Source organism: Sminthopsis crassicaudata, chromosome 6 (assembly GCF_048593235.1).
Source record: "Sminthopsis crassicaudata isolate SCR6 chromosome 6, ASM4859323v1, whole genome shotgun sequence".
NCBI classification, from domain to species: Eukaryota; Metazoa; Chordata; class Mammalia; order Dasyuromorphia; family Dasyuridae; genus Sminthopsis; species Sminthopsis crassicaudata.
In genome coordinates, this window is record NC_133622.1 from 46,958,670 (window position 1) to 46,977,211 (window position 18,542).

The 18,542-nt window shown below is 31.6% G+C and overlaps 1 protein-coding gene across 20 annotated transcripts in view; it reads left to right on the forward strand.

Annotated features, from left to right (window-relative positions):
- ADGRL3 (adhesion G protein-coupled receptor L3) overlaps window positions 1-18,542 on the forward strand; it is a 1,041,133-nt gene that overhangs the window by 808,476 nt on the left and 214,115 nt on the right. For all 20 annotated transcript variants that reach the window (XM_074272799.1, XM_074272781.1, XM_074272789.1 and 17 more), the window contains 2 exons: window positions 11,195-11,261; window positions 12,591-12,682. In XM_074272799.1, the coding sequence (XP_074128900.1) occupies window positions 11,195-11,261; window positions 12,591-12,682 (159 nt within the window). The remainder of the gene's footprint in view (window positions 1-11,194; window positions 11,262-12,590; window positions 12,683-18,542) is intronic.

Sequence of the window (18,542 nt, forward strand, 5' to 3'; positions counted from 1 at the left end):
TGTAAAATAGGGATAATAATTGGGTTTTCTTCTTCACAATACTGTCGCAAAAGAAGACCTCTATAACTTCAAAGTTCTATGTGATAAATCTGTTGAATTGTTGGGGAGAGGAAATGTAGAAGGTTATCCACAGACAAAGTAACATTCTTAAAAGAACTAAAGAACATGATATAACATGAAATTATAATGAAACTCTACCTGCTTTCAAATACATTTCACTCTTTAACTTCTTGGCCATTATCTTTAACCTTTTCTATCTTTTCCTCTGCAAACTATGTACTAGATTTTCTGCTTCTAGTCCAAGGTCCTAGTATATCAGATTTTAGTAGCAAATGTCAGTTATTTACCACTTTAAGATTAGCACTACTTTACAGTTATCATTTGATACTTCTAACAATAATGCTCAGAGAAAGTTACTTACAGATATGATTATCCCCATTTTATACATGAGAAAATTGGGTTTCTGAAACTTTTAGTGTCTTTCCCACCATCATATAACTAGTAAAAGTCATTCAGAAACATAACAGAAGCACACTCCAATTCTACTGCTCATCTCATTTCCTCATGTGTTTTTTTTTTCCAAGTCATTTGAATTGTTTTCTCTTTAGTCATTTTTTTTTCTATCAAAAAAACTTTTCCTGGAGGATAGAAAGTTAGACATTTGTAGGCAATCAATCATTTCCAGTCTTTTGACATGTTTAAAACTTGGCCATCATTGCCTTAATATCCTACTCTCTAGCTAGTTGGTCTCTCTTCACATAGTTAAGGCTCTGTTGGAATTGGAATTAATTTATTTCCCAGCCTAAAGTTAAAACAAAACTTTAAAAACAGCTCACTTTGACCATTATAATTTCTCCTCAAATAAGGGGCAAAATAGATTTAAGAGAAAGGGAGGCAGGGATGGAGGAAGTGGGGGTTGGGGGGAGAGAGACAGAGATAAGAGATACACAGAGAGAATAACATTAACATTATCAGAGGCAGTCATATAGAATTTAGCAATCCAATTATTTGTCACAAATTCATTGTCAATAAATTGTCAGCAAAAAAGATGTTCTGAATAAATGAAAAACAATTTAAGTTTTTGTTCTTTGGGATTTTAGCCATCACTGCTTTCTTCTCTGAATTTTGTTGATGCTCCTATATTACAAACAGGTGAAAAAAGGGAATTATTCAGAATCTCAGTCAAATATGTTTAGTTAAAAAGCTGAATTGAATGGACTGTGTTTTCATCAAAGATCTAAGAAGGTTATTTACTTAGAAGAAAAATAAGGCCAGTGAATTTTAAAATGTTATTTAAATATTTTCTTTGAAGTTGTATGCTATTTTCCCTTTTTTCTCTTTACTTTCCCCCTTTCTTCCTCTGCCCCCACCATTAAACCTATATATGTACTCCTGATTCCTCTTTTTCATATTTTTTTCCCAACTGCCATGTGGAATTTTCTATTCTCTTCTCGCCATATGGCTCTGTTTCTTATTTCAGTCTCCAATTTCCATGTCCCCTCATTAATATTATCTTCTTATGTTCTTTTGTTATTTTTCAGACAGATATGCCAGTTCCATGCCCTAATATATGCTCTGATCTTTCCTAACTCAAAGTAATTTTTTTTCAGCCAACATTTAGTGAACTCCTGTTAGTACTGTTACTAAAACATTTGTGGTCTAGGAGGTTATTGTGTATTTTAAGAATTTAATGACTATGCTCTTTTTTTCTTTCTGTTTTGAATTGTGTGACTCATAAACAGAACATTCAACACAAAGCCTTTTAAGCTGGATACAATGAAAATTTTTTTTTTCATTTTGTAAAACCCTATTAGATTAAGTTGAGTATTATTCTTTATATCTTTCTGTCTTTTGAACTTGGTTTTCCTGTCCAATGGACTTAATTGTGCTTCATCATATTAATGATGATGCTATTTCATTTCTGAAACCCTTAATAATAATTTATGTCTTCAGGAAGGGAGTGAATCATCCAAGAGGATATAGCTAAGATTCAGATAGGAGGGAGTTTTGGTTAAGCAGGTGGGATAAATGGTACTTTGATGTAGAGATAGGTAGCTCTCTTCCATCTGGCTGATGGATGGTGATGTATTTCTCAGTGTAATACTATTAGCTCAGTTGAGCTGATTATTATGTGCAAGGAATGAAACATAAAGCATGCATAATTTGATTTTGAGAAGGTGCTTAGTTTATCATCAATTTGTAATGCAGGCAGAAGATTTTTTCCCCTATTTTTAATATTTGCTTAAATAAGGCTTTTAGGATTACTGACATTATAGAATTCATTTTAGAATAACATTTGTTCACAATAATCAAATCTCAAAAAAGATCAACATAGGAACTCAATGTAGTCATTATTTTTAATCCTCTGTTAATCAACCACATGTCCAAATTATACTGTGGAAAATATCCATTTGTTTTCATTTAGTTTATTTGTTTTTCATGTATTTTAGTGTCATCCCTTCATCTCTCTTGCTATATCATGCATCTTGACACCCAGAAATAATCACTCCATACTGATATTATCATAAGTTTAATTATAGCAAAGACTGGTATTGATTTTTAGCACTTGTTTAGACTGGATAGATTTGGAAAATAAGTACTAATCATTTTGGTTATATGATTTAAAACTAATCAGGACCTCTGAATGTTGATTACCCTTCCCTACCATTACCTAAAATGCAGAATAGTTTTAGATCAGAAAGATTCACATTTTTGTTGTATCATTTTCTCCAACCTATGTTAAATGTACCAAAACAAAGACCAAAGACTCCAGGTGTGATGAGGCAGGGGATCCAAAGCTGCAGAATGGCCTATGCTTTAAAAGTGGTGCTGGAAAAACTGATAATGGTTTTCAGATAGAAATATGTTGGGTCATGAACATTTATGACAGTTCAGACCTTCTTTGAGCAATGTAAGAAAATTCAAGCTCTTAAAAATAATTGAAAGCAAGTTTTATGATCTAATAGTAGAAATAAATCATCAATTGGGTCTTAAATTTAGTTTTAGCCTTTCTGGTTCAGTTGCATAAAAGAAAGATGCACAGGTCTGAGAGGGTTAGCTTCACCTTTACGGTTTCTCCATTTTAAAAGTCCCTAGTCGTTTTGTCACTTTAACAAGGCCTTCTCTTATTTATTATAAATATTTTGCTAGAAAGAGGTGCTGAGTAGACATTGGAAAAAGCTTTAAACAATTTCTAATATCTTAACAATGAAATTCTAAGTGATACTGTTTAACCAAGCTCTACAATAATGTTCTTGTGGACATTCATATAAGCAGACGTGTAATATACACAATAACTAAATAATTAAATATTTCTCTACATTCTCAAAAAACATCATTTTCATTTTGAGAACTTTTTTCCAAGAATATTAATATTCCATTGTATTTTTTATCCTTTCTCAGGACTCAAGAGACCAGTGGATAAAACACGTACCTTAATTAGGCATATTAGCATGGGTATTTGTTTACAGCTTAGCCATTAGTAAAAATACCCATATTTTAAAAAAATATTATTTAACAACCCAGTAATTGTGAATTGGCAGAAAAGCCAAATTGTGAATTCCTCATCTCACTGAGCTCTCAATTATGGGTGTAGAATTTCATGTGTGATTATAGACACATTTACTTGAACAGTTTTGTTAATTTTTTCTTTGATTTTTTTTCTTTTTCTTTCCTTCTTAAAGGCAGATAAATTGGGGACAGAAAAAAGAGAATTTAGAAAAAGTGTCACAAAAATGCAAATCTGTTAAATAATGACTATCAGAATGATTATACCTCATAGCAATGAACTTTACCAATTAGCACAAAAGCTCAGCAGGACACATGGATTCAAACCCTATCTTCATCCCTAATTCCCTGTATGACTTCATTTAGACAAATAAAAATGAGGTTGTTTTAATGCACTTTGGGGCTCCAGCAATCTTGCATCAAATTTTTTTTCTTTAATATATTCTCTGAGTAGTAACCTAAAAAAATAATGGACATAGAATATAAACATGTTATTCAAACAGCATGGTGTAGTACTGGATTTAGAGGCAGGGGTCCTGGTTCTGAAATATGGCATTGCTATTTGCAACCTTTATGATCTCAGGCAGGTCATTTTTTTTTCCATTTTGGGCATCAATTTTATTTATAAAATAAGAAGAATTCCCTAAGTAATAATATTAGTTTAGTATTCACATAGATCTTTTAAGATTTGTAAAGCTCCTTATAAATATCTCATTTTATCTTGGCAATAACTTGGGAGGTAGGTGCTATTATTATTCCCATTTTGCATATAAGGAAACTGAGATACATAGAGGTTAAGGGATTTGTTTAGGATCATACAGCTAATGTGTTTAAGCAATATTCTTAGATAGATTTTCCAGATTACATGTCTAGAATGCTATACCATAGTGTCATCTGGCTTCCCTAAATGATCTAGGAAGTTCTTTCCAATTCTTAGCTTGTGATCCCATGTTCTATAAGTTTTCTTTCTCGAATTTGACAAGAGTAGTATTTATTTGGTAGACAAGCTACACGTCTAAAATATACTTCCTCCTATACTGAAATTTATTATGTTGAGCAGAGTAGATCAGTTTTCACAGCTGATCATTCTTGCAGTATTGCTGATACCATATAGATCTTCATTCAGCTTCAACTGAAGTCTTCCCAGATTTTTTTAAAAAGCCTCCTGCTCATCATTTCTTATAGCATAATGTTATTCCATCAAAAGCATATACCACTCCTTCAGTTATTCCACAACTCAATTTCCAATTCTTTTCCACCTTAAAAAGAGCTTCTGTAAACATTTATAGGTTCTTTTACTTTGTCTTTGATTTCTTTAACATATGAACCTACTAATGGTATTGCTGGGTCAAAGTGTATATATCATTTTATAGCCCTTTCTGCATTGTTCTAAATTTGGAGCAGTTCACAACTCCACCAACAATGCATTTCAAAGCACTTATTTTTGAATTATAATTAGTTTATTAATTACACTGGCACTCTCCTGTTATCTATCTTGTTCTTGCCTTAATTAAATAAAATTGCCTTTTAGTCAGTTATATTAATATAGTTTATATTCAAATTAGAGCATCTCATTTAAGTGGAGCAAGAGGAAAATCTAATTTTTAAGTATGAGTTGTAAGAGATACGTGAAGACAGAAATAAAACAAACATAAAACAATCTATTTCATTTTTTAAAAAATTTTAAACCTTTCAATTAAACATAGCTATGAAATTAGGCATTTGACATATCTCTGTTTCTATCCTTGTCTCCACCAACACAGACAAGAAAATTATTTTAATTTTCTTGCACATAGTTATTAAATAAATAATGAATGGAAGTGTTTAGGTGTTAAAATGGCTTCCTAATTGGGGAAAGGTGAATTGGGGTCATATTCTATGTACAAATTTGTTTGTGTTTACATATATCCATAGTCACATGTATATATGTTTATATTTAAACATGCATGTGTATATATTGCATTTTATTTATATATTTTATATAGCTTATACTGAATATGTGATTTCATTTTTTCATTGGCCTAATGAATTCTTGGTGAGAAAAAAATCCTGATGTCAATACAAATTAGCACCTGTTCTGAAAATTATAGGTTTTTAGAGTTGCCTGAGGGCAATGAGAATAACAAAAATGATAATAATAATAAGCACATCATATGTAAGACAATATTTGCAAAGAATTTTGCAAAACATAATCTTATTCTTTGTTAACAACAACCTTGAGAGATATGTGCTATTATGTGGCCCGGGGCACTTTTTGTCCACTATAACACAGTTTTTTGATTTTGTTTTGTTTTAAACACATAGATATGGATATATATGTGTTCATTCTACAGCTTCCTGTCTCATAAAATTTCCTATAAAGGCAACTAAAAACTTAATAGGTATAAAAGACAACCATAGTTTGTTTGTTTTTTTTTAATCAATGCATATCCACATATTTTGTTTTCTTTTTTAAATTTTCATGGCTCCGTGATTTTGTCACAGTGAAAAATTCCTCTACCAATAAGAATCAGAACCTCATGACTTATTCAAGGTTTATGATCAAAATATCCACCAGACGGCAGACTTCTGGTGAATGTTCCTTTCAGAGTTCAGATAGTTTGGTCCTTGCACTAGTTCATTCTTAGGACCTCTCTAGTTTCATTAAACTTTCCAGGCTGAACAAGGACATTCTTTGGTCCCTTTCATTCCATGTTGCAGAGTAGAACCTAAGTGGAGGGATATATATTTGTGTGTGCAAATTCATCTTATATAAATATATATTTATGGTTATAAAAGTGACGGAGGTATATTTATATCTGTCCCAGAGAAAAATAAGGTTATAATGTTACATTTAAGAAAACAAAAGCTCCTATCAAGAATATATTAAATCACCTTTTTATAAATGTTATGGTTTACCCCTATTTATTTTATATATCACCATATATGTCTATATTGTTGTCTTTGAGGGCTGGGAGTATGGATTTTTTTTACCCTGGTGCTTAGAACAATGCCTATAAAGAGTTTAGCACAGTTTCAGTATTTTTCCTCCACCACCACCCCCAAAAATAAAACAAAACTTTTGACATTACAAGAATATTTCACTGTGAGTAGAAGAAAACTAAGCAATCAGAAAAAGGCAGTTCAAAAGGATTGCCTACTAATATTAGGAATAAGAAGCCAAAGTTTTTGGTAATATTAACATAAAAGCATTATGAAACAAATTGTTCAGATAGTGTTTATTTGAATTTTGAGTTTTAATTGAGAATTAATCTAACTGAATTTGTTGATAAAGACTTCAACAATAAAAATCATGTAGATTTTGACGTTCTTTTCTCATAGTAAAGAAAATTTTTAAAATTCTTTGAAAAAACCCTCAATGATCACTTTAATAGACAACAGGAAATATTGAACTCGGGAATTTAATGCAGGAATTCTCTGCTAATGGATCCTTTCTGTTCTTTCCACTTTCCCCATCTAGTAAATGCAAAGCACATAAAAGTGAAAGTAACTTGAGAGGGAATATCTACTTGGGAACTGCTAAGCCCCCAATGTGACTGCCTTTCTTTGGACTCAAAAGTTGTATCAGATGAGTCTTTGATGTATGTGATATTATCTAAAATTGAAAGGTTACCCATGTTTCTTCAATTAAATACATCAAATAGTCAGGATTCATTCAATTTATCAGCTTTAAAGTAGTCCAAGAAAAATCAAAGTCATATGTACATTTTTTTTAAAAGGAATTTATATACCTTTTTCATCTTTGTTGTCATAAAGATGATAAACACAATTCTGTAAAGATATGTCTATTTTTTAAAACTAGAATATTATTAATAAAGAAATAGCTTGACCTGTCATTATTCTGATTCATCTATAAATCATTTCTTCTAAAAATGGCAATTAGCATTCTGATTTGAAGAAATTTGAAGACAAATCTGGTAAAAATAAGTCTTTGGTCATTTGTAATTAGGACTAATATGTGTGAACAGTATGATAACGTACAGGTGCTTATAGTTGTGACACCATATATTGCTATCTCCATACATTGCTATCTCCATACATTACTAAATATTTTAAACTGTACCTGTACCGTAGTATCATTGCCTATTAGCAATCACTGTCTGAATGTGCCTACCAGTGGAATAAATGCATTTTGCTATTCTTTTCACATATAGAACTGACTGTACCTTAGAGCCAAGGTGGGTTTATTATACACAGTAGCACAGTGATCTGGGGCGGGAGTCATTCAAACTTGTAAGTACTTGATGAGAGAGAGAATAGATGCAAGAGCCTCTACAAGTCAGCATGTGGCCAAAAACAACAGCAGGTGTGACCATATGGCAATCAAAGTAAACTCGAATTTTTGCCACATTGCCTTCCAGGAGATAGTAAAACTCAGAGTACTCAGAAAAAAGCAATTTACTTTGTATATTTAAATTTTTCCCTCTTCATCCACTCAATTCAGACAAGGAACAAGCTCTTATCCCCGCTGAACTTCTTGGCAGATGTTTATGGTTTTTGAAGTTACAATAGAATCTTAAGCCTATTGTATGAAACAAAATTTTCAAAGAATTCTCTTGAGAATGAAAATAATATTCTCAAGTACAATGCCAGTTTCATGATCGGCAGAAAGTCATACACAAAAAAGTAAAGTTACCAATTTTATTTCAGAATAAAATATTCGATAAACTAAATGATAGTCTCATTAAATAAAAGCTCAGACATAAGTACAAGGACTTTATTTTATTTTAGTCAAACACTGGATAATCTGAAAAGACCCATTTAAAATATAGGTGAAAAAATTACTAAAGGAAAATAAAATATGCATATGTTTGTGTATATATATGTTAATTGTTTGGAGGCTAAATTTTTTCTCCCTGCAATATTATAAAGTACATCTTTCCATTTTAACTCATTACTTTAAAATACAGCTGAACTAAACTAATAATAATATTCTTTAGCACTACTCCTAGCCCTGTTTATTTCTATGGTTTAACTACATAATAGAGGAGAACAACTGAGGAAGTAATCTTTTAGCCTTCCTATTTTAAAGGGGGGAAAATGAACATTTCACTCCAATTGTAGAGGTTGTGGTTACAGCCTTAGCTTGTGAGAAGGGAGCTTGGTAGTAACAGAGAGAGAATCAGAGAACTTCAGAGTTGGAAGCGAATGTAGAGGCTATCCATTCTGATTACTACCGGAAGCATCCCACCTACAATATCCATGACATTAATGCTCACTCAGCAACTGCTCAAGGGATGGGGACAGACCTTAGAAGGCAACACATGATGAACTGATATTAGTAAGGCTACATCCTGCTGTGTAGAAACTATTCCTATATAAATGAGGTCATGTATGCACTGATGTATTAAAGGAAGAAGTAATTGATAGAGAGTTCTTTCCTTCCTACATGTTCTATTGGACTAAGTCCTCAAGCAGAACAAAGTATATCCCCTATTCCACATGATAACCTTCAGATATTTGAACACAGCAATTATATACTCCCATTCCCCCAAGTTTTTCTCTTCTATAGATTCAATAAACTCACTTCATAGGATCATAAATTTACAGCTAGAATAGACCTTAGGGATTGTATAATCCTGCATATTCTTTTAGCAGATAACGAACAAAAACCCTGAGAGGTTAAATGATTTGTTCAAGCTGTAAGTAGTGGAATCAGAGTTTTTACTCAGTTCCATAGTCAGCCTGCTTTCCATAACGCTGCCTTTCCTTTCCTTTTACTAATTCTCACATGATTTCGCTTTGAATCCCTTCACCATCTTGTTTTTCCTTCCACTGGAACGATTCATCTCATCAGTGTTCTAACAATGTATTAGGGGCTAGATCTTTCCTATAACTGAACCCAATATTCCAGTTGTGGTCTAGCTATATGTAGCTCCATCTCCTTTTCCATTGCTGGTAGTGACTAGTCTCCCATTTATAGTGAAAAGAGATTAGGTAAAACATTCGCAAGGACCTCTGGAGAAGAGACAAGAAAAATGTGCAGTGGAAAAAACATTGGATCTAGAGACAGAGGATTTATTCAAAACATATTTCTGTCACTTACTACATGGATGATGTTGAGTGTGTTATTAGGACTTCAGTTTTCTCATCTGTAAAAATCTCATTTCCTGCTCACAATTTATGATCCTAGAACCTCTTTCTGATTTAGATCAACCATCCACATGCAGAAAACATTTGTAAATCATGGCATCATAAAACCAGAATGCACCTTGCTGATTGTCTATTGTTCTTATTTTCTAGAAAAGGAAACTGAGACCCACAGAGACAGTTTAAATTTGGAATCTGTAATTGCAGCACAAAAGAATACAGAATATCTAGTTTGAGTTATGCTTGTTAAAAAAATCAATTATAAAAAGTATTGCTCAAAATTCTAATCTTGAAGCTTAAAAAAACACCCATACATATTTTTTTCTTATTCACACAAACTTGGAGCTATTATCTTCACTTGTAGTTTCACCATTTCTCCCTATCCCTCTTCATAGTAGTTATATTTATGGTGATAACCCTGATCTAGATCTGTATGTTTAGTTATGCATGTATAGGTACATATAAGTAGTATGTTTCTTAATGAATTGAATTATTTTGAATTATTTTCATCATCACATTGGGCTTAGGAGCCATGAAGTTTTAATCCTGTGTTTTTAATAAACTGATATATTAAAAACCAACAACTAGTTGTTGACTGAATATTAACTAGATTCCTTTCTTAGTTGTTATTGTGATCTAAAATATGATTTTTTATACTTCTATATCACTTGGCTTTAGAAAAAAATGGGCTTTTTGTTGTTTTACAATTATATCAGTACTAAACATTTGGTGCTTTTTTTTCTGTTGATCCCACTTGCCAGACTACTAATTAATGTTTACCGTTTTAGTTGTTTACTCTTTTAATTAAGCCTGCAAACACAGTACGATTACAAATAATGCAAGATATTATTATTTCTAGCATCATGTAATTTGCCAAAATTTACATTCATCTGTCTTATAACAAGTTTCTTCCATTTTGTCTTCCTGTCATCCTGAAGAATGAAAATGTAATTTCCCAGAGGCCTTTAGAATTGGGGGTGTATTAAATGTAGCTGAAATTAAGTGATTAATAATTTAGTTTTAGGTCATGAATCAATTTCATAGGATGCTGAAAGATCATTTGCAGCCCTAGATACATTAAGTGGTAACAATGCACTTTTTAGATCTAAAAAGCTCTGAAAGGTTGACTGCCCAACCTAATTAAACTACAAACTTCTGATACCAAATTATTTCCTTTTGTACTGAATTTTCTCAGATCTTCTTGACAGGAAAATGTCACTCCACCTGACAGCTGATAGACAGGCTATATAGTACCATAATTGGAAAGAAAAGGATAGCTTAAGGCTACAAGATCTAATGCTCTGTTTGGCTTTTTTCCCCCTTTTTTCTTTTCTTTCTTTCTTTCTTTCTTTCTTTCTTTCTTTCTTTCTTTCTTTCTTTCTTTCTTTCTTTCTTTCTTTCTTTCTTTCTTTCTTTCTTTCTTTCTTTCTTTCTTTCTTTCTTTCTTTCTTTCTTTCTTTCTTTCTTTCTTTCTCTTTCTTTCTTTTTTTTTTTTTTGACTTGTGCAGATCACATTCTTCTCTGTCACTCCTTCACTCTTGATATATGTCCCATGTGTAGTCTTTGAATACCTCCTGTCCTTTCTGTTTCACTACAGTTGTTGGCTTCGGCTTGACACCTACTTCATTTGGAGTTTTATAGGACCAGCAACCTTGATAATTATGGTAAGAACTCCTAATTAACTACTCTATATCCCAGGTCAATAAAGAACATTTTCACTGTTCCCTTACTGTATATTTTTAATTTACACAGATTAATTTGGGGGAAAGCATGTACTTATTTGACCCCACCTACCTCAAGCAATTAGGAACTCATTGTGGGAAACTCTTTGCATTACAAAATATTTAATCAATTCCTTTGGAAGAAGAAAACATGCAACCTGAAAAATAATATGAATATCCCTGTGTTCTTTTAGAAAAAAATAGTCTGAAAAAGCTTTTCTGTTCTAGGCATGCGGGGAGGGGGGGGGAAGCTACTTTGCATTTTGATTCAAGGATGCTTTTCATTTCTGTTCTGGAAAGAATGAAATAATTCAAAATTGCATCATCAAACATTTGGTATGATTAATAAAATCATACTCGAAATTGGGGAAAGGAAAAAAAGATTTTTTTTTTAAATTTCACATAGATTAAAGATAATGAGTTTCATGATTAGTAAACTTAATTTCTATACAGCAAAAGATAATGTAAAGGAAAAAAAGAAATGAATTAAGGTTGACATTTATTTTTCTTCTTCATAGATTTTTAAAATATTGAGTATAGAATATTGATAATTAAAGAAGTAACCAAAGCTATTTGACTTATATGGATGAGTTAAAAAGAAAAAGAGAAATTCAAAATGCGATTGTTCCTCTAGGTAACATTTATCTGTGACATAAGAAAGTAGACAAGGATTTGGGGATTTTTAAACATGCATTTCTGAATATTACTGAGTCTTCTGGTTCTAATCATTTCAATGATTAGGTATTTACTTTAGATAAAATTTGCCTGACACTGGAACCTAAGATGACTTTTACAATCCTAGCATATTGATTGTTGTGGAATATGCTTGGATTTTTAGTATTTAGGCCCTTTGTGTAAAACAAGATTTGAAAATTGAACTTGTGACAATCATTTTGGGAATATCATCAGGACAGATTTTGTAAGAAATATATATTAACTTAAAAAAAATTAAAGTGTACTCTACAGAGAAATAAAAGGGCTGTTACAATGTTGTTGTTTTTTAAATTTTTCCACAACATAATTTAGACTACTTCCTTTGACATCATAACTGGTTCTCTACTTAGGTATAGTTGCCCCCAAAGTGATGCCTAACTCAGTGGTATCCCAATTCTCCTAACTGGCTCCTTGCCTTGACTAAAATACTAGGTAATCATCTGTGATTCAATCTCTTTAAAACTAGTGAGAGCTAATTTCCCCGAGCAACTCATCTGTTACAGAGAGTAGACTTCTCCTTTCCAGTTCTGCTACATAACACATCCTTTTATATTCCAGCTTAATGTAATTTTCCTTGGGATTGCTTTATATAAGATGTTTCATCATACTGCCATATTGAAACCTGAATCTGGCTGTCTTGATAACATCAAGTAAGTGATTTTTCCCTTCCATTTCTTTGGTATGCTCATATAGAACTGTTTCCTTTTGACCTGAATATTGCTGAAGTGGCTCATTCTGACTGAGAATAAGTAGAATGAAACTTTATGTTTGAAGGGACTTTCTTTACCTCCTAAACATCTATTTGCAGCATTATTATTTTCAGATTTTTCTTTGTAAACAAAACTAAGATGATTGTTCTTTTGTTTAAAAGTAATGTATAAATTTTTAAAAGATTAAGATTTTAATTGGTCATATGGGGTTTATCTATATTTTTTAGGAAGAAGAGAATACTTTGAGTTTGTGATGAGCTATAATTATTTGCTACTTGTTATTTGGTGAATTATATTAGTTCTTTCTGAATATATATATATATATCTTCCTTGTCAACATATACTGCACATTCATTCAATATTCTCATAATATAGGTGAATTTTGTTAAACTTCCCTAACAACAATGTGTCATCACAACATAAACTCTATCCTTACTTTTAAGGGTGGTTCATAATCTGTAAGATAAGGGTAATACTACTAGTCCAATGCCAACTAGTCTACATTAAAATATGTTATTGTTTCTCAAATACTATTGCCTCTTGAGAAATTACCATCATAAGTTTTTTAAAGCTCTGAAATTTAAATAGAATTTTTCCCTGCAGAGAAGTGAAATGTTACACCCCATTTTTTGACCAAAAATCTGCCAAACATATTGTTGCGACATTCTGCAATGATTTAAAAGTAGCATTGTATAACAATCTCTTTCATACAGATGTTGCTTTAATTATAAACAAGGCATAGTGCATGAGTTTGTGAAGAACAGGAGAGACAATTTCCTTGCTTCTTGGTGGGGTATAATTATGTTCTCATGCATCTGAGCAGATATATATATATATATATATATATATATATATATATATATATATATATATATATATATATATATATATATATATATATATCACTCTACGTCACCCCACCCTCTTTCCCAAGCAGTCTTCTTTCCTTTACTTTATTTCTTCCTGTTACTGCTTTTCCCTATTATGTACATGGTTTGTGGTACATGACAGGTGCTTAATAAATGTTTGTTAAAATGAATTGATTATTTCCAATTATCCCACTTTACCAAAGCTTGAAATTCTGGACAGGTAGGTGTGTTTGTAAGAGAGGGGGGAGTAAAAAGGGCAAAGTTGTAGGAGGAGCAGAGATAGGGGCAGTGTGGTTAATGGTTCTGATTTTTAAAATTATTTTCCTTTACCTCTAGCACTGAATAGCCTACTAAGCAGGTTTTTGGATCTGCCTAAAGGCCTCAGAAACACTACCTTTGTAAAATAAAGAAATAAAAAAGAGCAACAGTTGCTTTTTAAGCAGGGAAATCATTTCATTTTACAAGATTATATCTCTCTACTGAAAGAATATAAATCTTAGTTTCGATATCATAATTGTCTAATAGATTTTGTGATGTTTTTAGTATGTTGAGAATAAGTCATTTCTAAAGAAGACCTTTTTTTTCCCACAGAATAACTACACATGAGCCCAAATAAAAGTAATTTTAAATAATCATAGATATTTGGGCTGTCAGGTGTTTACCTTTACCATTTGCTAACATGGACTATCAGAAATATGAAAATACTTTATATTTAATGGGTCAACTTTTCCACTTATTTGAACATCAAAAAGTGCTGAAGATTATCACATGATAGTAGTGATATCAAAGCATCCATCAACTGAGAAAATGGATAGGAGTCATGATGGAATTACATTAAACTGTTGTCCCCACTTCTAAGATTGGTGGATCACTTGAGCTAGGAAGCACTAAGGCTAAAGCCATTCAATGCTATCATTAACTCTTACATCAAAATGGTGAGCCAGTGGGAGTGGGTGGTTACCAGATGTCTACAGAGGGAAAGGCTAGCTCAAGTTAGAAATTGGAGCGGGTCAAAATTTGCACACTGATTAGCAATGGAATTCATCCATAAGTAGTCGTAGCACTGTCAGATACAGAGACTCATTCTCCAAAAGTGAAAAAAAACAAGGCTATATTGGGGAAAAAAGCTACTATGAATTTACTAATCTTTACATGAAGTTGCATTTTATTAACCACAGCAGTTTCTATGTACATTTATAAGGTACTAAAATATACATATGAGATGGTTGTTCTCTCAAATGAAGCATATTTCTAAGTAAAATGTATCAAGTATATGTAGATTCACAAAACCCTTACCATAACTCCATCTCTAGCACCTCTCTCCTCATCAAGGGTTTTTTGACTCTTCATATTGAAAAACATTGTTTTAAATATGCTTATGTTATGTCACAAAACTGCTAGTTGACATCAGAGTAAAGTTAGGTATGAATGCTGGTAACTTCATCAAGTATAGCAAATATTATTACAATAATCTGTGACATATTAGCAACATGGACACAGTGGATTCCTCATTTGTATTGTGAAAGTGAAGCCTAACTTTTTCATGTTTTCTCTTATTATTCCTTACTAAATAATGTCCCTTCTTAATCATTATTGAATGAATAAATATGATGCATTGTGGATAAAATTTAGAAACGTATTGCATATATATATATGTATATGTATATACATATATTTTGCTGGCTTACGTGCATAATATAGTTTAATCCATCACTTCAGTTAATCTTTTAGAAGACAGTGATTATACTAGAACAAGAAAATGGGCATTCATATATCATTAATGTCCAAAGTAAAATCTACATAAATTATTCAGTGAACAAAATTTAATATCAGGAATGAATGGTGAATAGTTTAAATACTTCTCTCCACCACTGAAATGGAATCTTACAGAGGAAATTGTGTGTATGTTTTCTAATTGATGAATTAACAGAAAATTATTTGAACAGTGAAATTTGTCATCTCTAATATTACATGAGTATAATTTACACATGGGCATCATATCTAGATTTGAATTTAATTTATGTGACTTCAGATTTGTGTCACTGGTAACAAAGGTACCATAGCATTGTTAGGTTTAGTTTTGCTTAACAAAATACACGTGTCTGCATCAAATCAAAAAAACAAAGGAATTTAAGAAAACTTATGATTGGATAAAGCTAGCAATTATTTGCTATGAATAATCCTTCATACTTATTTTTGCTACCTTTGTAAGTTTACCAGGAAGTTATTCAACAGGTTATCTCAATGATTTTAATTGCATTTTATGTGTCCCAATATACATGTGTCTGAACAGTATAATGCTCAATAGATTTGGTTACTATACTTTCAAAATACAATTAAAATATATGCATATTTATATTATTCAAAACATCTTCCCCCAGTCTGCTATATAAAAATAATGATTTTCCTAATTTCATTGTTCTGCATCATATAAAAAATCATAATAGTTTAACTTCTAATTAATTCAATTTTATTGAAAAACCCACCAGATATATTTGTAATAAGAGATATTCAGTATTAAAAATCAGCTTGAAAATCCATTTTACATTTACAGTTTTCATGCACCTTTTTTTTTCTTAGTGAGAATGCACTCATGAAATTGGTCTTTAAGCCAATTTAGTAACAAAACATTTGCTCAATTTTTACTAGTTAACTCATATCTAATGCCATCACTTATCTTTTCAAGTTTTAACTATATATTCAATTTTTTGAGATGTGCTAAAATTACAGAATGTCAAGACATTGTTTTATTCTAAAATCAGATAATAACAGATTTATATATTTTACAGTGTAATAAATTTTGTCAATATAGGTCTCCTTCAAAAATTAATGCAGAACAAACAGAGAAATGGGAAGTATGAAGCAAATGAATTTGAATTTCAAGTTCCATTTTATTTTTTAAAAATGAACTTTTATAAGAAAAAAGAAAAAATGTCCCCCCAGAAGAGCAAAATAATACTATTGAATGAACTTGCATACAGTCCCAGCTCTTTATGAATGTGACCAGATTGTAGCAGATCTTGAATGGAAGGCAAAGGAATTTGAATTTTACCAGTTATGTCAAGAGTAGTCTGAGAACAGTTTTTTAAGAACATGAGTTATATAAAATTTATGCCTGAGAAAAATTATTCTTTCAATGATATAAATGTAGCATTGAAAAAGAAAGATGGAAGAGTCAGGAAAACCAGTTAACATTTATTAAGCTTTCTATATTCCAGACCCTGTGCCTTGTAATGATATAGCATGATCAAGGAGGGAAAACAGAGGAATGTTAAGGAGGTATAATTGAAAGAACTTGGCAACTGATTGAATATAGGAAGTTAAGAGAGAGAAGCAAACATCAAATTTTGGAAATGGTAGACGGTAAATGCAGATGTCCTATATAATAGTCAAGTCAAAAGAAAGAATAGGTATCAAGGGTGACATAACAATTTCAGTTTTGCTCTATGTTGAGTTTAAGTGAATATATCCAGTGGAAAATGAATTATAGGTAATTGGAGATGTGATGGTTCTGCTCAGAGGTCAGAACTAGAAGTATAAATCTATGATGCAGTTGTATAAAGGTGATAATTGAAGTTGTAGGAGTGAGTGCAATACCAAAGGAAAGAATATAGAGAAAGAAAAAAAGGACTAAAATATAGAGTTTTAGGAAAAACTTACATTAGATACAAGAGGATGAGAAGGAGAATTAGGCAGAAGATGTGGTGGATGAGAAGGAAGGAGAATACAATTTAAAAAATAAAGAAGATGTGATTAGAAAGATAAAATGAGCACCAATTGATTATTGTGTCTGTGAAGTAAAGAGAAGAGAAATGGGAAAACAGAGAGCAAATATTTCTAAACATAACACGCAGTTCACAATAAGCAAATCTACACGAGGCAGACCAATTCTGTTAAACAATTATATCTAGTTGCATTTTTAATCTATCTTCTCAACAAAGAATTTCTAAGCAAAGCATATTCACTCTGTCCATTACTGTTCCAGTAATCTCTATCTGGATTTAAAAGGTTGATAGTCATAGATATTCTGATATAGTTACAAATATGAAATTTGTCAAATCTACTTAAATATGTCCAAAACCTATTTTTGTCACTATATACAATACATATACTATATAATAAATATACCATAATAAATCTTTGTCAATATTCACTTAATTTACTGAGTAAAGGGTTCAACCACATTAGGGCTCGCAATATTTAAGGATAACATTAGATTTAAAAGTCCCTTTTCTTTCAACAATGATATGAGATATACTTAGTACAAAAGAATTTTCCTGCCTAATGTTGAGATTATGCAATCAAGGCTTAAGGATATTGTTACTTGCCCAAAGTTGCATAGCTACTAAGTGGTATCAGAGGTGATATTTGAACTTTGAAGTCTCTTTAGCTCGAGTTCATTGCTCATTCCATTATAACAGACCATCTCTTTGTATGTGATAGTAAGAAAGGAAGATTGCAGGATCATCGAGTTAGACTTGGAAGGCAACTTAGAGTCCATTAAAGTCAACCTCTTCATTTCATAGATGTGCAAACTGAGGCACAGGGAAGTTAAGTGACCTGGCCAGAAGATAGATAAGCTGTGGCAAAACATTCAAACTTAAGTCTTTTTGACTTAAGTCTAGTGTTCTGTCATGTCACCTAGATAATTTGTGATTACAAAAAAATTTTCTCGTTTTTATTAATGATTTTTGTATAAATCAGTTGGTCAATAAGCACTTATTAAGTACCCACTATATTCCAAGACCTGGGTTAGATGCTGGTAATAAAACACAAACACATGATCTCTGCTCTCAAGGACCACACGTAATGAAGAAGGCAACATACAATCATGTAGGTTTAAGATATGTATAAATAGGGACTATCGCAGACAGATGACACTTAATTGAGGCAGAGTAAAAGAAGAGAGTCCATAACAGTGTCCAGTGGTT